The 27,268-nt window shown below is 44.5% G+C and overlaps 1 protein-coding gene across 1 annotated transcript in view; it reads left to right on the forward strand.

Moving 5' to 3' along the window:
* The window catches only part of MSANTD1 (Myb/SANT DNA binding domain containing 1), a 31,311-nt gene extending 6,486 nt beyond the window's left edge, over positions 1-24,825 (forward strand). The window contains exons 2-3 of the mRNA XM_077279071.1: positions 19,905-20,177; positions 23,815-24,825. Coding sequence (XP_077135186.1) covers positions 19,905-20,177; positions 23,815-24,055 — 514 coding nt within the window. The 3' untranslated portion in view covers positions 24,056-24,825. The remainder of the gene's footprint in view (positions 1-19,904; positions 20,178-23,814) is intronic.
* Positions 24,826-27,268: the final 2,443 nt, after the last annotated feature.

Below are 27,268 nucleotides of genomic sequence, written 5' to 3' on the forward strand. Positions count from 1 at the left end.
ATTGTACTGTACGCAGCATCATGTGGGGCCATTATACAGTACACAATATCATGTGGTGCCATTATACAGTACGCAGCATAATGTGGGCCCATTATGCAGTGCGCAGCATCATGTGGAGCCATTATTATTATTTATTTATATAGCACCATTAATTCCATGGTGCTGTACATGAGAAGGGGTTACATCAAAATACAAATATCACTTACAGTAAACAAAACTAACAATGACAGACTGGTACAGAAGGAAGAGGACCCTGCCCTTGCAGGCTTACATTCTACAGGATTATGGGGAAAGAGACAGTAGGTCGAGGGTTGCAGTAACTCCAATGGTGTTGAGGTGGCCGCGTGGTCTTTACAGGCTGTAAGCTTCTTTGAAGAGATGGGTTTTCAGGTTTCTTTTGAAGGATCCAAAAGTAGTGGATAACCGGACGTGCTGGGGCACTGAATTCCAGAGGATGGGTGATATTCGGGAGAAGTCTTGGATGTGATTGGGTGAGGAGCGAATAAGCGTGGAGGAGAGGAGGAGGTCTTGGGAGGACCGGAGATTACGCGAGGGAAGATATTGAGAGATTAGCGTGGAAATATACGGAGGAGAAAGATTATGGATGGCTTTGTAGGTCAGTGTTAGTAATTTAAACTGGATACGCTGAGAAATTGGGAGCCAGTGAAGGGATTTGCAAAGAGGGGAAGCAGGAGTGTAGCGCGGAGAGAGATTAATTAGTCGGGCAGCGGAGTTAAGGATGGACTGGAGGGGTGCGAGAGTGTTAGAAGGTAGGCCACAGAGGAGTATGTTGCAGTAGTCGAGGCGGGAGATGATTAGGGCATGCACGAGCATTTTGGTAGAGTGTGGGTTGAGGAAAGGACGGATTCTGGAAATATTTTTGAGCTGGAGGCGACAGGAGGTGGCGAGAGCTTGGATGTGCGGTTTGAAGGACAGGGCAGAGTCAAGGGTTACTCCGAGGCAGCAGATTTTGGGGACAGAGGAAAGTGTGATTTCATTTATTTTGATAGATAGATCAGGTAGGGAAGATATGCGAGATGGAGGAAAGATAAAAAGTTCAGATTTGTCCACATTGAGCTTGAGGAAGCGAGAGGAGAAGAATGAGGATATGGCTGATAGACACTCTGGGATTCTGGAGATCAGAGAGGTGTTATCTGGGCCAGAGATGTAGATCTGAGTGTCATCGGCATATAGATGGTACTGGAAGCCATAGGACCTTATGAGTTGTCCCAGACCGAGTGTATAGATTGAGAAGAGTAAGGGTCCTAGGACAGAGCCTTGAGGGACACCAACAGAGAGGGGGCGAGATGAAGAGGTAGTATGGGAGTAGGAAACGCTAAATGTGCGGTTGGCAAGGTATGAGGAGATCCAAGATAGGACAAGGTCTTTGACCCCAAAGGAAGAGAGGATCTGTAGTAGGAGGCAGTGGTCAACTGTGTCGAAGGCAGAGGACAGGTCTAGGAGGAGGAGTATAGAGAATTGTCTGTTAGCTTTGGCTGTAAATAAGTCATTAGTAATTTTGGTCAGGGCAGTCTCAGTGGAATGGTGGGGGCGGAAGCCAGATTGTAGGTTGTCGAAGAGAGAGTTAGATGCAAAGTGAGAGGAAAGTTCAGCATGGACGTGCTGCTCAAGGAGTTTGGATGCAAATGGGAGCAAAGATATGGGGTGATAGATTATACTGTACGCAGCATCATGTGGGGCCATTATACAGTACGCAGCATCATGTGGGGCCATTATACAGTACGTAGCATCATGTGGGGAAATTATACATTATGCAGCATCATGTGCGGCCATTATACTGTATGGAGCATCATGTGAGGCCATTATACGGTTTGCAGCATCATGTGAGGCCATTATACTGTACGCAGCATCATGTGGGGCCATTATACAGGACATAGCATCATGTGGGGAAATTATACAGTATGCAGCATCATGTGCAGCCATTATACTGTATGGAGCATCATGTGAGGCCATTATACTATTTGCAGCATCATGTGGGGCCATTATACTGTACGCAGCATCATGTGGGGCCATTATACTGTATGCAGCTTCATGTGGTGCCATTATACAATATGCAACATCATGTGGGGCAATTATACAGTATGCAGCATCATGTGGGGCCATTATATAGTACGTAGCATCATGTGGGGAAATTATACAGTATGCAGCATCATGTGCGGCCATTGTATTGTATGGAGCATCATGTGAGGCCATTATACTGTATGCAGCATCATGTGGGGCCATTATACTGTACGCAGCATCATGTGGGGCCATTATACAGGACGTAGCATCATGTGGGGAAATTATACAGTATGCAGCATCATGTGCGGCCATTATACTGTATGGAGCATCATGTGAGGCAATTATACTATACACAGCGTCATGTGGGGCCATTATACTGTATGCAGCATCATGTGGGGCCATTATACAGCATTGAGCATCATGTGTGGCCATTATACAGTATGGAGCACTGTGTGGCCATATTTTTTTGTTTATTATTATTGTTTATGAAACGGTGTGATCAGTAGTGCTAAATGGGTGTGGTTGGGGCATGGATATGGGTGTGATAGTTGTGAAATGGGTGTGGACAGGGGCGTGGCCTAAAATTTGCCGCAACCCTTGCCCCTCTTTGCCATCTTCAAAAGTTGGGAAGTATGTCTAAGGCGCTGTGCCCACGTTGCGGATTTTTTGCGTTTTTTAAGCATTTTTGCGGCATTTTTCCACTGCAGAAACACTTAAAAAACGCTTACCTAAAGCATCCCATTATTTTTAATGGCATTCCGCAATTGTTGTGCCCATGCTGCATTTTTTTCCGCAGCAGAAAAGCATTGTGGAAAAAAACGCAGGATGTTCATTAATTTTGCGGAAAATCGGGGGTTTTGCTGCTATAGATTGTATTTGGACCATTGGAAAAAAACGCTACAAATACGAGATAAAAAACGCAAAAAAAACAACTAGAAAACGCAAGCGGATTTCCCACCAATGGAGTCCGGATTTGATCAGGAAAATTCTGCATACATTCTGCAACGTGGGCACATAGCCTTAAAGTTATGAGTGAGGGCTGCATGATGACCCTCTAAAAATTTGGAACAAGGGCAGCCTGATGAACCTGTTGATATGGTGGAGGAGGAGGAGGACCAGGACAAGAGACAGAAGAAACCATGAACAGTTTACCCTTTTTTGAGATGTGCGTGGGAATACAGCAGAAATAAAAGGAACATTTGAATTGGCTTTATGTTCCACTGCTGTTATTCGATGGGGTTGAGAAGACTGGGCCAATCTGTGCACCAACAACATGTCCACTTTCCTGCCCCTTATCTCAGACCTTGCACATTTTAAATTAGGTTTATGCCTGCAATCTTTCTGGCATTAATAGGGGAAAGAAAATATATAGCCCAGAAAAGGACTTTAGGTTGCAGCAGCAGTATACCTATAGAAGGACTATAAGGCAATAAACCCTGCCTATGTGACAACACAGAATTTTATTTCAATTAACCAGACGTCTATTTTCAGTAATCAAGGAGGAATAGACTGTTATCTATATGTTGATTTTTGAATTTCTGAATTTGTTCTTTGGTTGGTCAAGAAAACACAGATTTTTGTTCGTTTAAGCCTGTAATATTGACTTTTAAGTTGACGTTTGTTGTAACATATTGTGCTGTTGTTCTGGATGACAGAGACGCAGGGTAATTAAGAAATTATGTTTGCTGGAAATGTTGATTACAGGTAGCTTGTTGACTTGCAAAACAGAGGAGTAAAAAACTATGCAAACTGATTAAATAGTGAAACTATGTGAGTTAACCTCATCACATCTTCCTTTTCACCGCTGGCTGCTGGCTTGCAGGACAACAGTTGTGAGCTACATAACTGGGACATGCCTCTTACAATATACATACAGACATCCAGATAGCCAAGAGATCCAGAGATCCAAAGAAACAGAGACTCTTTACAAAATTACAGAAAGGAACACCCTACAGGATAGCTGCCAGATCATGGCTCCATCATGAGGGACATAGATTTGACATTCTACAGGATGCCAGCTTAGGCGACCATGGCCTCAACTGAAAGAATACAGATCTGCTCCATTGCCCTTCAATGATTGATTGATATGTTTGGGGTATTCAGGATTTGGACCCACCGGTCACCTGAGCCCCATTAATATGTTTGGGAAGCCAGGATTCGGACCCACCAATCACCTGGCTCCATGGAGATGTTGGTGAAGCCAAGTTGTGACCCTCTGGTCAACTCACCTTGTACCTCAATGGTCTGTCATCTTCCTAAGCTTGTCGTTACCTCCTTTATGTGTGTGCCACAGATGGGGGTAGTCGACCCTGGAAGCTCTGAAGTCACAGCTGCTCTTATCCCAGCGAGTCAGCGGAAGGGTGAGACTGTAATTTTGCACCATCTTGGGTATTTCTCTTGAACTGTTCTACTTGTTATTTACCTGTTTTATGGTTCAACAAAGTATTGTCACACTGTTTTACCATCACCCTGTGTTGTCTGAGTAGTATCATACCCACGGTAAAAGGAGAGTGGACGTTCGGTGGGATGTGCCATAGTCCATGAGGTTTCGGCTATCGAACTAGAGCACCTGCTGAACCCCTTGTCTCCACAGCCTCTAATACACAGCTATCCCTCCTCCACCAGTTTTCCCTATATTGAATGCAAGTAACAGCTGTTTTACTAGAGAAAGGACAGTATGTACTCCTGTAAAGAATTTTTGTTTTAACCGTGCAGCAGTGGTATACAAGTCCTGAAATAGCAATTAGACACTGCCTATATACCTGCTCTAATCTAAGCTCTCCCTCCCAGATCAACTCTCCCTGAACTGCTTCAAGAAAAGATTGTGCCGAGCATCGCATCACTGGGTCTTATACAAGACCTGATGACGCAATGTGGCGGCCAATTACAGTAATGCCAGTAGCCAACATGACTACTGCATTGCCGTATATGGCAGGGAATCCCCGCATATTTATTGGCCACCAGGCACAAAATATGCAGGACATTGACTCGAGCATTTTGCTCGAGTATACCCGATACTCAATAGAGTAACCAGCATACCCAAGTATCCCAATGCTTTATCGAGTAGTGCCGAGTATGCTCGCTCATCACTAGTGGTTATAACTAATCAGGTAGAACAGTTAGGCGGTTATAACTAATAAAGGCAGACAGTGTTGCAGTTAGAGCTAATAAGGGAGGACAATGTGGTGTTTTTAGCTGATAATTGCAGACAACGGTTTTTATGGTTAATAATCGCTGACAATTCGAAGGCCAATTTCCATAAGTGTGAGACCATGGGAAACATAATTTGTGCAGGGAACACAGAGAGGGGCAATAATTTCTTCAGGGACACATCTAATGGCAGATATTTTTATTCAGGAGCATTATAATGACAGTTATTTTTACGGACACCATGTCAAGGTATGCTGCAGAAGACCAGAGAAGAGGGAAGTCTGCACAGATGAACTATAGATGTAGAAAATCATTATAGCATTTGAACAAGATGGAGAAAAAAAGAAAGAGGGCAACTTCAGTTGGAGAAGATGTCACCTATAAGCTACCTGGATGTAAATGTTACTTTATGATACTGACTATGTCTCATCAGTACTGTGGTTCCTATATGGTCCACAGTCTGATGATTGATTTTAACCACAACGCACAGTATTTTCTTACCATTTTTAAGGAAATACTTTGAGTTGTAAGTTCATGCAATATAATTGTATAAGAGGGTGACCTGTATTAAGCTTGGTGATGTATACCTGTAGTGATGGTGGATCTGGCGCTGTGTTCATGTAGTAATGATGGTTGTTTTTATGTATTTATGTTCTATTAGTGGTTATGGTGATGTATTTGTGTAGTGTTGGTACTTCTGGTGATGTATTCATGTACTGATGGTGGTTCTGGTGATGTATTCATGACCTGTGTTTGGTTCTGGTCCTGTGCGTATGCAACAATCAATAACTTGTCAGATAGCATGATACCTGTCTATGTTAATAAGATGTTGTTTTATCTGATAAATTGAGGATTACTGAATGTATATTTATGTTGGACATACAGTATTAACTGTACAATTAAGCGCTGTCAGATTCTACCAGCATGTAATATACTCACTGTCAGGATTTGGCTCTGCTTGTTGATTCCAGCTTTCATCACATGACCTCTCATAGGTGATTTTCATACTATGGTCACGAACAGTGCCAATACTTTTGTCCACCCCCTTTTTATGTTTGGTGTGGAATTATATCCAATTTGGCTTTAGGACAATTCTTTTTGTGTTTTTTTCATTTAAGACAAATTAAATGAAGATAATAATACCAAAGAATTTGTGTTTGCAATCATTTTCAGGAAGAAACTGAGTATTATCTGACAGAATTGCAGGGGTGTCAATACTTTTGGCCACAACTGTACTTGATTGGCTCAACAGATGGCGTCATTTGGTCGCGAGCCCATAGAACATTGGTGAATCACATCTTCAGCTTCCCACCTGTCATGATCCAGACCGGGTTTTGAGTCCTGTTTTCCCTTTTCCCAGTCTTATCATGTCAGGGGTTAACTTTTCTCAGCCTCAGTCTGGCCTCAGGTTTGCTATTTTTCCCTGCTGTGTCCTGCAGATCATGTCTATAGTTTTTGCCTAGTGCTGCTATAGTGGACTCTGATTGGTCTGATTGATCCTGCTGCATTTGCTGTCTGAACCCATGTCTCTGTTTCCCCCTGTTCAGGTCTTGATTCAGTGATTCCCTTTAGTGCGCAAACCTCCTGGTTTTGACTTGGCTTGTATCTTGACCTGTTTCTGTCCTTTGTCTTTTGGCTTATCCGCTCCTGACTGTTACAGACCCTCTGGCTTGTCTCTGACAGTGAGTTTGCTTATTCCTTTGGTACTGCACTACAGTCTAGGATTTGACCTGGTTTGTTTGACTATTCTGCTGCCACCTTTGGTAGCCTCACTGCTGCTCTGTAGGTTAGCTCTGTTTAGGTGCAGACCTGCTTCCTCTCTACTGCCATCTAGTGAAGCCTGCACCTATCTGCATTGCAGCAGCATGACACCACCCCTTTACAAGTGTATAACATGTTGTACATAGTGGAAATGCTGCTGTTCAGGGCCGGACTGGCCATCGGGCACTTCTGGCAAATGCCAGAAGGGCCTGTGCCAGTAGTGGGCCGCTGCACTGTTCCTCCCCCTCCCCCCGCCAGTGCCGCCACCGCATTTATGACGCCGGTATAGTTCAATGCAATGATGGAGGAGAGAGCGTCTCCTGACGCTCCCTCTCCCATCATTCCCCGCTCTGCTTCTGACAGTACACTGCGGGTGCGCGATGACGTCATATCATCGCACACCTGCTGTGTCCTGGGCAGACTGCAGCCGCTGAGACAGGAGCAGGGAGCAACGCGGGCAAGAGGAAAGGTGAGGAGAGTGTTTTTTTCTTTAACTGGACTGTGGGGCCATTATCGGGGGGGGTTGGTGGGGGAGAGATGAGATGTGGGCTGCGCTGTATATATCCCTGTGTGGGCTGTGCTCTATATATCCCTGTGTGGGCTATGCTGTATATACCCCTATGTGGGCTGTGCTGTATATACCCCTATGTGGGCTGTGCTGTATATAGCACTGTGTGGGCTGTGCTGTATATAGCACTGTGTGGGCTGTGCTGTATATAGCACTGTGTGGGCTGTGCTGTATATACCACTGTGTGGGCTGTGCTGTATACTACTACGCGGGCTGTGCTGTATACTACTACTACTACGCGGGCTGAGCTATATTATGCAGGCTGTGCTATATACTATGCGGGCTTTGCTATATACTATAGGGGGTATATTATATACTATGTGGCTGTGTTATATACTATTGCGGGGGTATATTATATTCTGTAGGGGAGGCTGTGTAATATACTATGGGGGTATATTATATTCTATGGGGGAGACTGTCTTATATACTATGGGGGGCTGCATTATATTCTATGGGGGGCTACATTATATATTATGGGGAGGTGGGCTGTATTATATTCTATGGGGGGATGTATTAGATTTTATGAGGGATGATTGCATCATACTCAGATGGGGCTGCATTATATTCTATGGGGAGGTGGGCTGTGTTCTATTCTATTCGGGGCTACATAAATTCTATGGGGGGCTGTATTATATTTATATTCTATGAGGGGTGATTTCATCATACTCTATGGGGGGCTGCATTATATTCTATGGGGGTTACATTATACTCTGCGGTGGCTGCATTATACTCTGTAGGGTGGTGGCTGCATTATACTGTATCGAGGACTATGGGGAATACGTTATACTAAGAACTATGGGGTGCATTATACTATGGGAAGTGAATTGTACTACATGGATGACTATAGCGGTGCATTATACTATATGGAGCACTATGAGGAGTGTATTATGCTCTGTGGAGGACTGAGCAGTGCATTTTAATATATGGAGGACTATAGGGAGTGTATTATACTATATGGAGGACTGTGCTGCGCATTATAATATATGGAGGACTATGGGGTGTATTTTACTAAACAAGTAAAATGCTGCAAATTCAGATAGTTTTTGCCGGAACAAAAATCCTTGTTCTCAGCAGCACATCGCCGCTGTAAACTGTAGACGTGCTGCTGATAACATGATACTGTATGGGGATCGGTTAGTGATCTGTTAGTGATCGTTCTGTCCCATCATTCTGTCTCAGACGGTGGAAAGAGGCCGGGAAACAAGCGTTGAACAACTTCAGTATGGTCGATCAAACTCATTTAGCGGCCTGAACTCAGCGCATGTAAATACAACCGAAATGCTTTTGTGTGATGTGCAATACGTTAGCATTTGGGGCCCCATTTTAAACTTTGCCTAGGCATAGGGCCCCACTTTGCCTAAAACCGGCCCTGCCTACAAGTGTACAAAGATATTAAACAGTTACCATGTGACAAGTGGGCCTGTGAAACTTCAAATGCCAAGGGCTGAATTTTAGTCCCAGTCCGGCCCTGCTGCTGTTGTCCTGAATTCAGCATGGTTTTTATTTCGATCCTGTGCCTATCTGTTCCTGAGATATGGCCTCTTCTTTCCTGTTTGTAAATCTAAATGGAAGTGGTACTTAGCGCTTCTCTGTGGGCGTCTTCTTGTGAATCATGCCCGGTTGACTAAAGGTACCTTCACACTAAACGATTTACCAACGATCACGACCAGCGATACGACCTGGCCGTGATCGTTGGTAAGTCGTTGTGTGGTCGCTGGGGAGCTGTCACACAGATAGCTCTCCAGCGACCAACGATGCCGAAGTCCCCGGGTAACCAGGGTAAACATCGGGTTACTAAGCGCAGGGCCGCACTTAGTAACCCGATGTTTACCCTGGTTACCATTGTAAATGTAAAAAAAAAACCACTACATACTTACATTCCGGTGTCCGTCAGGTCCCTCGCCGTCTGCTTCCCGCACTGACACAGTCAGTGCCGGCCGTAAAGCACAGCACAGCGGTGACATCACCGCTGTGCTCTGCTTTTACTTTACGGCCGGCACTCACAGTCAGTGCGGGAAGCAGACGGCGAGGGACCTGACGGACACCGGAATGTGAGTATGTACTGTTTGTTTTTTTTACTTTTACAATGGTAACCAGGGTAAATATCGGGTTACTAAGCGCGGCCCTGCGCTTAGTAACCCGATGTTTACCCTGGTTACCATTGTAAAACATCGCTGGCATCGTTGCTTTTGCTGTCAAACACAACGATACACGCCGATCTGACGACCAAATAAAGTTCTGAACTTTAATCAACGACCAGCGATATCACAGCAGGATCCAGATCGCTGCTGCGTGTCAAACACAACGATATCGCTATCCAGGACGCTGCAACGTCACGGATCGCTAGCGATATCGCTGCAAAGTCGCTTAGTGTGAAGGTACCTTAAGAAGACTAGATTTACATACAAGGAGGGGGGAGGCATATTTTAGGAATGGAGGACCCAGGAATTAAAGAAAAACAATGCTGGATTCAGGAGAACAGCGTCATTTACATGAGGTAAAAAAAAATGTGACAGGTCTTTTCTAATTACTGGGTCCTACGTGGTAAAGGTTGCACATTTGGAAAGTTCACCCTTCTTAGGGGGTCATTTATGAAAATCACAACTAGACAAGTGAAAGACACAGATAGAATAAGGGCCTATGCAAGACCAATATTTGGGCCCCTTTTTGTGTCTGTAACAGAAGCTTCCTGCTGATTTAAAGGTGGAAGTGGCCCCCTTACCTCTCGGGCCCCTGTATGGCTGCACATATTGCACCAATGATATGCCCCTGGGGTAGACATTGCTTCATTCATAAATAGTGCACCTTACCAATAGTGACTGTATTCAGGTCCAATTTGCAAATCCTCTGGCACGAAAATTCTTATATACTCTGCAAATGTAGCAGAGCTGAGCTTGTATTTCACCCCTATTTTACTACAATAGTTACTCTGCTCGCAGTTTGAGGCTGTAACATTTGTGCACTGCATTGTAGTAGATGTACCTGCAATGTCTGGTAACATGCAGTGCCAAATTGTGGCAAGTGACAAAGTCAGCTCTGCTATAATTGTAAATCAGTAAATTCCATCTGGAAATGGGAGCTTTCCTGAATGGTGATCTGTTTTGGATTAAGTTATTGCAGTCACATTTCTGTCTTGTTTTCTGGGCACCGTGACAAAGCACAGAATTACTCAGACTAGGAATGTTTGCATACATATACTGTACACTGCTCAAAAAAATAAAGGGAACACTAAAATCCCACATCCTAGATATCACTGAATGAAATATTCCAGTTGTAAATGCTTATTCATTATATAGTGGAATGCGTTAAGAACAGTAAAACCTAAAAATGATCAATGTAAATCACAACTAATATCCCACGGAGGTCTGGAGTTGGAATGATGCTCAAAATCAAAGTGGAAAATCAAATTACAGGCTGATCCAACTTCAGTGGAAATGCCTCAAGACAAGGAAATGTGTGTGTGGCCACCTAGTGCCTGTATGACCTCACTACAATGCCTGGGCATGCTCCTGATGAGGCGGCGGATGGTCTCCTGAGGGATCTCCTCCCAGACCTGGACTAAAGCATCTGCCAACTCCTAGACAGTCTGTGGTGCAACGTGACGTTGGTGGATGGAGCAAGACATGATATCCCAGATTTGTTCAATCGGATTCAGGTATGGGGAACTGGTGGGCCAGTCCATAACTTCAATGCCTTCATCTTGCAGGAACTGCTGACACACTCCACCCACATGAGTTCTGGCATTGTCCAGCATTAGGAGGAACCCAGGGCCAACCGCACCAGCATATGGTCTCACAAGTGGATTGAGGATCTCATCTCGGTACCTAATGGCAGTCAGGCTACCTCTGGCGAGCACATGGAGGGCTGTGCGGCCCTCCAAAGAAATACCACCCCACACCATTACTGACCCACTGCCAAACCGGTTATGCTGAAGGATGTTGCAGGCAGCAGATCGCTCTCCACGGCGTCTCCCGACTCTGTCACGTCTGTCACATGTGCTCAGTGTGAACATGCTTTCACCTGTCAAGAGCACAGGGTGCCAGTGGTGAATTTGCCAATCCTGGTGTTCTGTGGCAAATGCCAAGCGTCCTGCACGCTGTTGGGCTGTGAGCACAACCCCCAACTGTGGACACCGGGCACTCAGACCATCCTCATGGAGTCGGTTTCTAACTGTTTGTGCAGATACATGCACATTTGTGGCCTGCTGGAGGTCATTTTGCAGGGCTCTGACAGTGCTCCTCCTGTTCCTCCTTGCACAAAGGCTGAGGTAGCGGTCCTGCTGTTGGGTTGTTGCCCTCCTACGGCCCCCTCCATGTCTCCTGGTGTACTGGCCTGTCTCCTGGTAGCGCCTCCAGCCTCTGGACGCTATGCTGACAGACACACCAAACCTTCTTGCCACAGCTCGCATTGATGTGCCATCCTGGATGAGCTGCACTACATGAGCCACTTGTGTGGATTGCAGAGTCCGTCTCATGCTACCACGAGCGTGAAAGCACAAACAACATTCAAAAGTGACCAAAACATCAGCCAGAAAGCATTGTTACTGAGATGTGGTCTGTGGTCCCCACCTGCAGAACCACACCTTTATTGAGGGGGTCTTGATAATTGCCAATAATTTCCATCTGTTGTCTATTCCATTTGCACAACAGGATGTGAAATTGATTGTCAATCCGTGTTGCTTCCTAAGTGGACAGTTTGATTTCACAGAAGTTTGATTTACTTGCAGTTATATTCTGTTGTTTAAGTGTTCCCTTTATTTTTATTTTTTTGAGCAGTTGAACAAAATTTATTGGATATTTTAAATTTTTGTGGAAATTGAAAAACTGAAAAGTCGGGCGTGCAATATTATTCGGCCCCTTTAACTTAATACTTTGTTGCGCCACCTTTTGTTGCGATTACAGCTGCAGTCGCTTGGGGTATGTCTCTATCAGTTTTGTACATCGAGAGACTGAAATTCTTGCCCATTCTGTCAGTATACACACTTTACCTTTTCTGAAAGGCCACAGAGGCTGCAACACCAATACGCAAGAGGCACCACTAACCAAACAACACCATGAAGAGAAAGGAGATCTGCAAACAAGTCAGGGACAAAGTTGTTGAGAAGTACAAGTCAGATGTGAGTTTTTAAAAAAAAAATATCCCAATTGCTGATGATCCCTTTGAGTTTACTCAAATCCATTATCAAATGGAAAAAACATGGTACCACAACAAACCTGCCAAGTGAGGGCCACCCACCAAAATTCTCAGCCCAGGCAAGGAGGACATTAATCAGAGAGGCAGCACAGACACCAAAGGTAACCCTGAGTTCCCAAGTAGAGACTGGAGTGTCTGTCCATACAACCAAAATAAGCCATACGCTCCACAGAGGTGGCCTTTATGGAAGAGTGAGCAGAAAAAATTCTTTACTTACACATACATATTGTAAAGCTTGTTTTGAGTTTGCCAAAAGACATGTTGTACACTCCCCAAATGTATGGAGCAATGTGCTGTGGTGAGATGAGTAGTGTTGAGCGATACCGTCCGATACTTGAAAGTATCGGTATCGGAAAGTATCGGCCGATACCGGCAAAGTATCGGATCCAATCCGATACCGATACCCGATACCAATACAAGTCAATGGGACTCAAGTATCGGACGGTATCCTGTATGGTTCCCAGGGTCTGAAGGAGAGGAAACTCTCCTTCAGGCCCTGGGATCCATATAAATGTGTAAAAGAAAGAATTAAAATAAAAAATATCGCTATACTCACCCTCCGACGCAGCCTGGACCTCAGCGAGGGAACCGGCAGCGTTGTTTGTTTAAAATTCGCGCTTTTACTTGGTTACGTGAAGTCCCGGCTTGTGATTGGTCAGGGCGGCCATGTTGCCGGGACGCGGACCAATCACAGCAAGCCGTGACGAAATTACGTCACGGCTTGCTGTGATTGGTCCGCGTCCCGGCAACATGGCCTCCATTAACCAATCACAAGCCGGGACGTCACGGGAGGCTGGACACGCGCCCATTTTAAAAAGCGCGCGTGTCCAGCCTCCAGTGACGTCCCGGCTTATGATTGGTCACGGCGCCATGTTGCCGGGACGCGGACCAATCACAGCAAGCCGTGACGAAATTACGTCACGGCTTGCTGTGATTGGTCCGCGTCCCGGCAACATGGCCGCCATTAACCAATCACAAGCCGTGACGTCACGGGAGGCTGGACACGCGCGCTTTTTAAAATGGGCGCGTGTCCAGCCTCCCGTGACGTCCCGGCTTGTGATTGGTTGCGCCGCGGTCAACCAATCACAAGCCGGGAGGCTGGACACGCGCCCATTTTAAAATGCGCGCGTGTCCAGCCTCCCGTGACGTCACGGCTTGTGATTGGTTGCGTCTCCCATGTGACTGCGACGCAACCAATCACAAAGCCGGGACGTAATTTTAAAATCCTTAAGGACCTGAAATTACGTCACGGCTTGCTGTGATTGGTTGCGTCTCCCATGTGACTGCGACGCAACCAATCACAACGCCGGAACGTAATTTTAAAATCCTGAAGGACCTGAAATTACGTCACGGCTTGCTGTGATTGGTTGCGTGCCGGTCACATGGGCGGCACGCAACCAATCACAAGCCGGGACTCACGTGAAGGAAAGAAAAGCGCGAATTTTAAACAAAGAACGCTGCCGCTTCCCTCGGTAAGGTGCAGGCTGCGTCGGAGAGGTGAGTATAGCAATATTTTTTATTTTAATTCTCTCTTTTACACATTTTTACATTAATGTTGTTTCGATACCGATACCCGATATCACAAAAATATCGGATCTCGGTATCGGAATTCCGATACAGCAAGTATCGGCCGATACCCGATACTTGCAGTATCGGAATGCTCAACACTAGAGATGAGACCAAAATTGAACTTTTTGGCCACCAAGGTAAATGTTATGTCTGGCGCCAAACCGACGCAGTTCATCACTGCAAGAACACCATCCTGGAAAATGATCTAAGTCGAGGGGAAGATAGATGGTGCGAAATACAGGGATATTCTTAACCAAACCTGTTTCAGTCTGATACAGACCGTGGACAGATTTTCCCATCTGAACTGTGAATGTCTGCAGCTCCTCCAGAGTGACCATGGGCAGAGCCAGCTTCAGCACCTTGGAAAGTGCTGAGACCCTGAGCAGGCAGGGGTCCACCATTGAGGACACTGGCATGCTATGTTGGCCCAATGCCAGTTGGCCCCCTGCTTGCTTAGGGCAAGGGTACTTACAATACTTACTTCTCCCCATTCCGACCTCAGCTGCGGCGCCTTACGACTCTGTGATGTTTCAGGGCAGAGGGTGTGATGACGTCACTACTGTGCGCTCTCAGCTCCGAACAGTCACAGAGTGCAGAGAGCTGGAAGACGGTGATGCTGAGGAGTCCGAACCTGCAGCCAGCGAGGAGAGAAGAATATTTCATTTTTTTTCATGTTTGGAGCATTATATGGGGCCCATTATATTTGGAGCAATATATGTGGTTCATTATATATGGAGCAATAAATGGAACCCATTATTTATGGAGCATTATATGGGACCTATTATGTATGGAGCATTATATGGGGGTTCATTATGTATGCTGCATTATGTGAGGCCCATTAAGTACGGAGCATTATATGGGGCCCATCATACACTGTGTGGAGCATTATATGGCGGCTATTATGAATGGATCATTAAATGGGGCTCATTATGTATGGAGCATTATATAGGGTCCATTATTCTGTATGGACACTGTATGGGGCCCTTTATATGTATATTATATATATGCTGCTCATTATACTGTATGGAGGAATATATGGGGCTTATTATATTGTATGGAGCAATATATGGGGCCATCCATTATACTGTATGGAGCAATATATGGGGCTCGTTATACTGTATGGAGCAATATATGGAGTCCATTATTCTGTATGGAGCAACATATGGGGCTCATTATTCTGTATGAAGCACTATGTGGTGCCCATAATACTGTATGGAGGACTATACTGTCCGATTTCTGAGCTATTGTAGAATTTACAATAGATATTATTATTTATTTATATAGCGCCATTAATTCCATGGTGCTGTACATGAGAAAAGGGGTTATGTACAGAGTTATAGATATCGTTTACAGTAAACAAATTTACAATGACAAACTGGTACAGAGGGGAGAGGACCCTGTCCTTGCGGACTTACATTCTACGGATCACTCATGTAATGTAAGAAGTACGGTAAGTGAAATCTTCGGCATTGTACTATACCGATATTTCGCTGCAGGATCTGTGCATCATGAATTGTGGTATATGTTAAAGGGGCCCACTGAGACTCTTTCGCCCGGAGCCCACGAAAACCTGGACCCGGCCCAGTCTATGGGCGTCCTGGCTGTTTCCCTAATTAGTGCTCTCCTTGCTTGGGGTGACCGATTAGGTGGGTGGCCATGTCTTGGCAGGTTTGCAGTTTGCCGTACTACTTCAGTTTTCTAATTGATTTTTGATTGAACAGTGATCTGTGAGATATTCAGGGCTTGGGCTATTAATTAAAACCTAACTGTCACGATCCAATTTTGGATTTGTGGCAGATCTGGTTTGCCTCAGTTTAAAACCTTTCTTCCTTTCTGGTCATTGGGGGTCAATGCAGTCCCCCCCCCCCCCGGTGGCCGTTGGTGTTATTGCATTGCTGCTTGGTCAGCTGATGCTTGTGGTGACCACTCCCTCCATCCTTTAAGAAGTCACCTGGTTCATCAGCTGACTGTTGGTGTTAGTTCATTCTTCAGCGACCAGGCTGGGAGTAGGAGCTTGCTGGGAACTGTTGTTCTACTGCTGTGTCCAGTGAATCTGGTGTTTCTTCCTGCTGTGCTGTACCTTGCAGCATTCGGCTAAGTGTTGTTTTCCTTTACCTTGTCTGTATTTCCTTACCCCGTGTTGTATTAGTGCAGCGGTGGGACCAGTGCTCTCACCTGCCAGTTCCCTACTTAGGGATAGGTGCAGGGCAAGTGAGGGACTAGGTATCCTGGTCGGCGACGGATTGAAAGAACCTGTATAGGGACGGTAGCAAGATCAGGGCACATTTGCAGGCCAGTGCCGGAGATGCCCATTCCCCCAGTCCTTACCGATAGGGCCCACCGTTGTAATTGTGTCCCCGGTGTTCCCTTGTGTGTTGTGCTGTTCGTGACAGACCTACTGTTGGGTCGTGTTATACCGGGTCAGTCACTTTGTGACATTAACACCGACCGTCACATTTTTTTTGGTGGGCCATGGCTCAAATGCAGGCCTTTGCCCAACTGCTCCAGACTCTCACCACTGAGCTTAAGGATCTGCCTGGTAAGGTGGTGCAGCAGCTGCAGCAATTGTTGGGGTTCTGGGCCTCGGCTCAGGTTCAGGCTCTACCAGAAACCAAGATATCTCTCCCAGACAGGTTCTCTGGAAGGAGAGATAAATTTTTGGTTTTTAAGGAGGCCCTCAAGTTATACTTCAGGCTCCGCCCTCGTTCATCAGGGAGTGAGGAACAACGGGTGGGAATCATCGTTTCCCTTCTTAAAGGTGATCCCCAATCCTGGGCCTTCTCCCTGCTGACTGGTTCACCATCCCTACGGTCGGTGGACGAGTTTTTTACGGCTCTGGCGCTGGTGTATGGTGATCCAGATGGCGTCTCCCTGGCGGAATCCCGACTCCGTAAGATCAAGCAGGGGGGTCGTCTGGCTGAGGAGTACTGTTCAGAGTTCAGGAGGTGGGCCACTGATACACAGTGGAATGACCTGGCCCTTAGGAGCCATTTTGTGCAGGGTCTGTCCCCTAGGTTGCAAGATACTCTGGTACAGTACGCCGCCCCCAGGTTGTTGGAGGCCGCCATGTCCCTTGCCATCCAGGTGGATAGACGCTTGAGGGAGAGGCATACACCAAATGTGCCCCCTGTAGTCCTTGCTAGGGAGGAGGACACACCTGACCAGGCGGATGAACCCATGCAGGTGGGAGGAGTTGGTTCCCAAACGGGGTTGTCTGGGGTTCGCCGTGGTGTGGGGGCATGTTTTTACTGTGGGCAGACTGGTCATTTTATCAATGTCTGCCCAGCTCGCGCCAAAAATTCCTGTTCCATCTAAAAAGCCGCGTCCCCCTGGTTGTGTTGACGCGACCAGGGTGTGTATATTTCCTCCATTTTCTCGTCTCAGTGTACCTTACCTGCTGAGGTGGTTGTTGGTGGGGTAACTGAGAATGTTCCGTGCTAGTGGACAGTGGAGCAGGAGTCAATTTGGTGGATGCTCATTTTGTCCAGACCCATGGCCTGATGAGTAGGACGCTAGCGAGACCCTTAAGCGTCCAGGCCATTGACTCTGCCCCGCTCAGCCAGGGGAGCATTACCCAAGTCGTAGACAATATACATCTGCGTATAGGGTTTATACATATTAGTCCATATAAATTTTAACAGAACACATTCAGGGATCTGATACGACAAAAAGGCCCCCCAAGAATATTATTCAGGGCACAGAATGTTTAGTTCAAAACATATAAAGTTTATTTAACATTCATGAGAAAAAGCTTCATTTTTTAAAAAAGACATCCATAATACAAAAATATGCAAGTACCTCCAATCCAAGGAAACAACTGGTTATATGTGCTTGATCACTTGTCCTGACATACATGCTAACATGCTGACAACCAGTTTAATACATAAGTTATTTTATGTCAGATTATGTATAACAAATGCTATGCAGGTTCTAAATATATCTAAGATCTTTGCAAGGAGAGTAGAGCAGTTTTTACTTGTTAATTTTCTAAAGTGCCAATGTGCATAACTAAGTGTCTATGTGCATAGGTTAGCAGAAAACTAATTACAATACTGTTTATATGCGATAGAATGGTAAGTATAACACTGCTTCTGCATTTCAAAATGATGTATCTCTCAAACCTGGGTATAAAATCCCCTTATAATCCGCACATGCACCATTGGAACAAAAGATGGTAAATATATAAGTATAACTGTCAAAGCATATTCACCTTGTCAAGCACACACAAAACCAGGGACCCCTACGCGCGTTTCGATATGTTATTCTTCCGGGGGCTGACTGTCGGTGTTAGTTCATTCTTCAGCGACCAAGCTGGGAGTAGGAGCTTGCTGGGAACTGTTGTTCTACTGCTGTGTCCAGTGAATCTGGTGTTTCTTCCTGCTGTGCTGTGCCTTGCAGCATTAAGCTAAGTGTTGTTTTCCTTTACCTTGTCTGTATTTCCTTACCCCGTGTTGTATTAGTGCAGCGGTGGGACCAGTGCTCTCACCTGCCAGTTCCCTACTTAGGGATAGGTGCAGGGCAAGTGAGGGACTAGGTATCCTGGTCGGCGACGGGTTGAAAGAACCTGTATAGGGACGGTAGCAAGATCAGGGCACATGTGCAGGCCAGTGCAGGAGGTGCCCATTCCCCCAGTCCCTACCGACAGGGCCCACCATTGTAATTGTGTCCCCGGTGTTCCCTTGTGTGTTGTGCTGTTCGTGACAGACCTACTGTTGGGTCATGTTATACCGGGTCAGTCACTTCGTGACACTAACTCTGCTTTACTCTTTATCCCTCCACAACTTTATCCCTGACCTGTCTGGTGTGTTCCTTGGTTTTCATGATGCTGTTTGTTCCTTCATGCTCTCACACAAACATCTGAGTCGCAGCTATACTGAGAATAAATCACACACTTGTTACTTTATATTGGCGTATCACACAAATTAAATGTGGAACTGTGTATATTGCAAATGGTCATGTTACAGATTTTCCTATTTTCATATAAACCTTTTCTAAAATCTAACAAAGTTGTAGAACCTTCCATAATGCTTCATCACGATATTGCAGCAGTAAAAAAAAACAACAAAAAAAACAACAAAAACCTTCACTAATAATTTTGTAATTTAGTGCTTTATAATGTTATATACAATGGAAACTTCATACACTATTAAATAGATCTTAGACCCGAAGAGGCCGTTATATTTACTCTGAAAATCCATTTCAGAATAGCTGTATAATCAAGTTTTCCAGCCTGATTTAAAGATGATGCTTTGAGACCAAATAGAGCAGGACTCAGTGGCACAAACAGCATCCCTGACAATTTTATCGTATTACTTTGATTTTATGTGTGAGTGAAATGGCATAAAGGGAATAAGCTACAAATAAATTAATAATATTAATTAGTAATTCTACATTTGACTGTTAATACATGATGCAGGGAGAGGGAGGAGCAGATATCTTCATTATTTGTTGCCAGTGGTGGATCCTGTGTTATCTTTCGCTTGCTGATTTACCTTTTCTTGAAATTCTGTCTATGATGATAATGAAACTGCTGAACAGCAATCTCTGCAATGATAATCAAACCAGTTTGTACTTTCTTTTTTTTTTTTGCAATAGCAAAATGGTTCTTCCTAATGATTTATTATGGTTCATCTCTCTATAGAAAACTGAAATGTATGGCCGATGGAGAGTCCATTCCTCCCGACTGGCCTTATTTTAAGACCATAGATCGGATCCTGTCTAAACTACCAGAACAAAGTGATGGAAAGTCACAACCTGGACCTTCCACATCGCAAACCGAGGCTTCTCAGTCCCCGTCTACAAAGTCCACCCCCCTCTACCTTCCCTATAACCAATTCACATATGAAGAAAGAGAAGGCTGCTTTGAAGACGTCAATTCAGAAAGCTCAACAAGCCTGCAGTCCTATAAACTCAGGTACAGACATGTTGGATTATTATAGAAAGTCTCTGTTGTATCATAGGTCAGTAATCTGGTCATCCACATACATGGACATAATCATTCTAGGGACCTTCTACCCTGGGACTCTGAAGGGACTATACACCTCATGTAATCTTCACCCTACTTGGTGTTCTCTTTTGGCCTCTCGTTACCTGAGATCATCTTTCTTTTCTTCTTGTCCCAAGATGGAGACTATAGTTGGAATGGGGAAAGTGGTAACTCTAAATCATGGCTTCCCAGTCCTCTAGTCTTCCCTATGATCCAGACCTACCACTCTGTTTCCCATTGCACTGTGGTGGCCATCTTGGAAGCAGTTGGAAAGGAACGCATATTTCAACAGACAAGGCAACGAGAGACAAATAGGTAGGGTGACTATACATGAAAAATGTGGTCAATTTTTCGTCCCAGTGTTAAGAGTACCTTTAAGACTAACAAAACGATTCATCAATTCTGACGTTATACGTGCCAGTCTTATGAAAGATGCACTAGAGTAAGATGCACAAAAGTAATTGAAGTGTCAGTCAGTGTAAGAACTGGAGACTGGAGAACATTTTTGTAGTAATTTCCACCATTTTTGTGGTACAAAGTCCAAAGAATTTTGTTGCCACGATGAACTACGGGCCCCTCTGTGCTAAGAGTTGCCCACTTTTCAAACTACTAGATTAGCCGGCATGAAAATGGAGCGCCCCCGTAGGGCTAAGGGTACTCGGTACCGGGTCCTTCGGTTCTCAGGGGGATGTCACGGTGGCTGCCCCAGTCCGTGGTCCTAGGGATGTCCGTGTAGAAAAAGGGGGAAAAGGTCTTTAAAGGGATATGTTCATGACGCCACCTGTGGTATTCGGTCAGGGTGACCGACGCTGCTTTAAGGGGTCTGCTGGGGTGATGTTATGGCAGCTAGATGGTATACCTTCCCACAGGTGAAGTGTATCCCCAGGGCTTCCCAGTGAGTAGATGGTGAATGGTGAAAGGCGCAGTGAAGAACGAGGACACAAGGTTGCAGTCTCTTTATCTTTTACTGGTGACTTCAGCATCCATAGTCCAGAGCACCGGATCACAGGGTAGGCAGAGTCCGGCCGGTCTGAAGGCAAATCCAGAGTCCCCTTATCCAGGTGGAAATCAGTAGCCTTCCTCTAGCGCCTGGGTGTTGTAGTACCTTACTGCTGAGCCTCTCATAAGGTCCTCACAACTGTTGTAGATGTTCTAGATGTTATGTCTCTTTCTCTGTCCCCTGATGGTAAGGATAGGACAAACCCGTATGACTGGTGGCCTGAGGCTTTTTACAGGGACTCTAGCACGCCCCGGCCCCCACTAGTTGCCACCGTGTCTCCTGGGTATAGGGGCGAACAGTTAACGTGAAATTAGCTGTCCTGCCGGTCTTTGGAGCAAGGCATCAAGGACTGTTGCTCCCTCGGTGTTCCGGCTACCGGATCCTGCGCCTCAGAAGGAGGCAGCCTGTGCAGGGCAAAACTCCTTCTGGTTTTCCTCTCCTTTTGCTATGACTTCTCACGCTTTACAATACAATTCTCTGTCCGTGTCTCTTTCTTGGGAACTGCTGCATGTCGGGCAGGCGCAGTCCCGTGGCCTTCTGTCTAGGCCTCTGACAGGATCCCACCTCTGTCAGGGACCCACTAACTGAGCGAAGCCCAGCTAGCAGCTGCTGAGTCAAGCTCAGTCAGCTTCTTTCTGCCTCACTTTCTATCCAGACCACCAGTTTTACCTAATTGTGAAGAGTGCCCTAATAAATAGGAGCATAGCTCCCCCTGGTGGACTGGAGTATGAAGTGTGTTGTGTGTTGGTGTTACCTGGTAGTGAGATCTCCTTTATCGACTTCAGACGTAACATCACTCCCCCTAGAGGAGAATGATATTACTGCAACGACCAGGACCCTGGGCCGCTGCAAATACTATGAAATGCGAAATAAAATGGCCGCATTTCAAATAGTTTTACATCAAAATTCTGATGAATTGGCCGCACATCACTTATTTGGTGCAGGCTTTCAGTGCAGGAAATTGCAGTGTTTGACCACAGATTCTCCATTGGATTAATTGGATTATGTTTCCCCATAAACCACTCGAGTGTTGCTTTGTCAGTATGCTTTGGGTCATTGTCTTGTTGAAAGGTGAACCTCCGTTGCAATCTCAAATCACTAACAGACTGAAACAGGTTTTGATCAAGAATAGCCCTGTATATTCCCCACGACTCATACCATTTTTACTGTCCCTGGTGTTCTTGGAGTGATGATCTATGTTGGTTTAGCAACAAAAAAAAAACACACCAGAACACAGGCAGAGATGCTTACCTGTTCAAGGCCTCCAACAATTGCACTAACCAGGGTGCACAGGCCCAAATAGAGATAGCAAATACACAGGTGCAAATAATACTAATGCAGCCAACCTACAATCAGGAATTGGCCGCTTGGAGCACCCGTGCAAAAAATAGTCAGTATGTGGCATGTTCACACAGGAATGCAAAGTATATGGTGCAAAGCCTATTAATGATGCCATATGTATAGCGGGCTAACCATGATGCATCCTGTGTGAACAGAGGCCACAGTGTACAGAGCCAGCTAGGGCCCAGGCGCACCCTGGATTATTTGCACCTGTGTATTTGCTATCTCTACTTGGGCCTGGTGCACCCTGGTTAGTGCAATTGTTGGAGGCCTTGAACAGGTAAGCATCTCTGCCTGTGTACTGGTGTTTTTTTTGTTTAGTATAGTGGAGGTTTTTCCTCTAATGGTGTTTGGTTTAGCAACAAACATAGATGTAGCTCTATGTCGGGTGCCCTTGCATGGTGTTCCCTTCTCCCTCCATGTAGGGACACTGGCTTACTCACCGCCCCGGCACTCCAACGTGATTCCAGAATACTCCTCGCCTGCTCCTGTGCATGTTGCACTGTGTCTCAGCGGCGTATCTAGTGTGCGTTCTCCCCAAATCCCTAATAGATGTGATGGTGCTCCGGGGGATCATCAGAGATTGGAATATTATTTTTACAACCCAACCCTAACTTATACTTCTCGACTACGTTATTCCTGACTTGTTTGGAGAGCTCCTTCGTCTTCAATCATGTTGTTGTTTGGTTAGTGGCGCCTCTTGTTTAATGTAATTGCAGCCTCCATGGTCTTTCAGAAAATGTAAAGTATAGACTGACAGATGTGTGACACTTAGATAGCACACAGGTGCTTTCACTAACCATGTGACTTATGAAGGTAACTGCTTGTACCCAAAAATTTTTTAAGGCCTTTATCGCAAAATGGGTCGGGCACATATGCACACAAATTTGTTTTAGTTAATTTAACCCATAAATGTAATTTATGCCTACATTTTTTTTCACTTCACCAATTTAGACTATTTAGTGCTGATTCATCACACACAAATCAGATTACAAAAACATTTAAACACAAGGTTAAGGAAGGTAACAAAATGGATAAAAAGCCAAGGGGGTGAATACTTTCGCAAGCCACTGTACCTATGCTAGTGAGCCTTTATTTTTCACAATAAACTCCAATGGCCACCCTGTCAAGTAGAAGCTCAATGTCAATCTGTAAATAAAGCCTTTGATTTATGCTCTTTGTTAATCTTCACTTTTGCATAGTAACTTTTTGGTTATTATTCAGATCTGGTGAGAGGGCCATAAAGAAGAGGAAACTGCAAAGTAGTAGTTTTCAGAAGAAGAAGTTAAAGATAATGGAAAACATGTTAGAGGAACAGAAAAGGCTGAGCCGAGCAATGGAGGAAACCTGCCGGGAAGTGAGACGAATCTTGGACCAGCAGAACATCATTCAAGTACAAAGCTTACAGCTCCAAGAGAGGATGATGAATCTACTAGAGAGGATGGTCACCAAATCGTCTCCTTAAAATCTGTTCCACCACATATCTCCTTGTCCTTGTGCCTTTTTTGGACCTTTTTATGGTTTCTGGTATGACAATGGACACCAAGAGGGTGGATTCTTTGAGGAAGACCAACAGTGAAGGGTTTTGTGATGTATTGAGCTGCTCTCCTTGAGTTCACCATAATGGAGACCACCTCTGATCCTAATAAGGCATATAGGCAGGGGTTGTCATAATGAGAAAACACATTTCAGCACGTCTACACTGCTCCATTATGAAAAATGACTACTTACCAGTTTTTGATGGGAAAATCTCTGCAGCAATATAAAGTCAACTGAATGGTCCACTGTTGCATATGATGCTCGTATTATGGTGTTTGTGCCATGTCTGTGAGGTGGATGTCTGCCAAATCACGAATGTGTAATTTCAGAAGCCTAAATCCACTGCAGTAACCCGATAAACTCACTTTATTCAATGTTTTACTCCTATGCAGAGTGTATGCTCGTTTCACTTGTTGGAAGCACCTGTTGTGAATCCTATCTGCTGTATAAGGCACTGCTTCTTCATGCTACACAGACATGTTAGGCGTCTCTCATTCAGGCAGCAAAAAGAATGAAAAGCTTGTCCAAGAAACCTTATAACGTAGAGTTGCTTTATTTTATTGTATTTGCATAATGTTCCGTCAACGTGAAGAGGTTAATTATATCAATATGCACATATTACCGTATAAGTTCTAATTTATTAACAGTGTGTAACAGGGAAAAAAAACTTGTTGCCTCTGCCAATCAAGCACAGTGCAGTACTGATATGCGCCTGGTTAAGGAGGACCTGTTTGTTGCCATAAACATGTATTTTTTATATCTGGTGTAAATGCCGCTGTTCTCCTAAATTCAGCGCTATTTTTCTTTTGTTCCTGCGCCTCTCCGTTCCTGAGATATGACCATTTCTTCGAGGTATACAAATCTGGTCTTCTTAGCCAAGTGGGTGAGTCCTCACCTCTTTTCTGTGGGCGTGTTCTTCAGAACCACTCTCACTTGGCTAACAAAAAAAAGACTATATTTACATACAGGGAAGAAGGAGTCATATCTCAGGAACCGAGAGGCGCAGGAAAAAAAGGAAAACATTGTCGGATTCAGGAGAACGGTGGCATTACGACCAGGTTAAAAAAAAAATACAAATACATATTTATTAAAAGTGGCATCTCCTCTGTTAATGGGTTCTATAGAATTTTAAAAACTTGGCTTCTTTATTCCAGAAATGGCAACACGCCTATCCATGGGATGTATGGTATTAAAGCTCAATTGAAATTAATTGGACTGAGCTGCAATATCCCACGCAACCAATGGACATGGAGGCGCTGTTTTGGAAGAAAAAATAAACGATTTTGCTCCAAGTCTATCCCATTTTTCACAAGCATTTTTTCACTGGAGTCTATAAACATGGATACATGATTAATAAATGACATAAAGAGATTTGCTATACCTCCAGGTCTGAATACTGTCCAAATGTAAAGCCATGTAGAAAACGCCTCCATTTTCTGCTACTGTATATGACAGCACAAAGGAATGCATGTACAAAGCATCTGGTGACATGACTGCTCTGTGTACGGAGGTGACTTCTCATGGTAATATGCTACGCACTCCACCCTGCACTTTACGCACAACCCTTCTATAAAGTATATACATATAGCTTATATCACGCAGATATTTATATTTATACGTCACGTAGCACAAGGGACATAAATCTTGCCACCTTCAAAATCTGGTTCTTCTACATTCCCTGTGATAATTGGAACTGTAAAATCCATTACAGCCCATACCTGTGAGATGATTGTCAGCTATATATTCATTTGGCTAAATTCACACGAGTGTTAAAAAAAATATATATATATATATATATATATATATATATATATATATATATATATATATATATTAAAAAATTGTTGACTTTTCATCCAGAAAAAAAAATTGATTTTTAATTTTTTCAGATCTGTTGTCATCGGTTTTTATACGTCTGCTGTTAAACAAATTTGCAAGACCAAAAACAGTTTCCTATGTTAATAATGGAAATATATCAGTAAAAATCATCAGCAATGTGGATGATGGGCGAGTCTCGCCCAAAATACAGAAGAAAGTATGCTGCAAATTTTTCTACATGGATGTTTGGCCCATGTTAAAAAAAAAAATAAAATCTCACCTGGACATCCCAAATGAATAAAAATTGGTCCTAGTGCTGTCCGAATTTGTTTTTGTGGTGGGGGACAGTACTCTTACGGAAAATATGGTCTTGTGAACTTAGCCCTAGGCAGATGACTATCTCTTCAGTCTCCACCATACATGCTTGGTTGACTGAGCCTTCATGTGATTTCAACACTGCAAGAAGAATAAGACGCTGCCAGTCTCCTTTGGCATTGGCTTATCGTTCCTGAAATCAAAAAGATCGGGCAATGAAACTCCAAGTGGCCGAAGCTTCTCTCCCCCGACATGATCTGTCAGAGAAGAGTCAGGAGGCCATCATACGCATGACATGGTTGGCTGGTTCTGCCAAAATCGACAGGTTCAGACAAATTTGTATGGTTGGCCTTCACAGTGTCGTCAGGTCATCGGATAGTCTCAGAAAATTTGGCAGAAAGAATAGCACTACACTATTTTTCATTCTCACAAAAATAATGCAAGCTGTGGCAGGAGCCCATGGTCATTCCGGGCATTACGGTACATGTACGGACATCTGATTTCAAACTTAGGCTTCATTCACATGTCTGTGCTTCCTAGTGCATTTAGAGATCGCTATTTCCAATCTAATAATGAGACTCCTGACCTGAACGCTACAGCTTGAGATTTCCCAATGAGGCCGTTGAGTTTGGGTCAGGATATGATGTCACATTTAGGTCCCATAGTCCAATCCTAGAGGTCAGTGTGGAGACCACGGGTCTGGTCGGATTGTATAGAGATGAGATGAGAGTATGAATATTTTTCTAGACATGACAAGTTATTTGCATTGTTACGAGAATCGGTCACCATTGTTTTCTATGGTGCTGGAGATATTGGCAGAATCGGGGGTTGTATTTTGTTGGAAGTGACAGAAGTGATCTATTTTTTCAGGTTGTATTATTTGTGGCTTGTATCATCCAGCATTAATGATCGTTGCTACTGTGAGTGTCTGTAAGGTAATAAAACACATTTTTAGTAATCAGAATAATAGTTTATTACTGCGTACTCCTGTGTTGTCCAATGCAAG

Source organism: Ranitomeya variabilis, chromosome 1 (assembly GCF_051348905.1).
Source record: "Ranitomeya variabilis isolate aRanVar5 chromosome 1, aRanVar5.hap1, whole genome shotgun sequence".
Lineage (NCBI taxonomy): Eukaryota > Metazoa > Chordata > Amphibia > Anura > Dendrobatidae > Ranitomeya > Ranitomeya variabilis.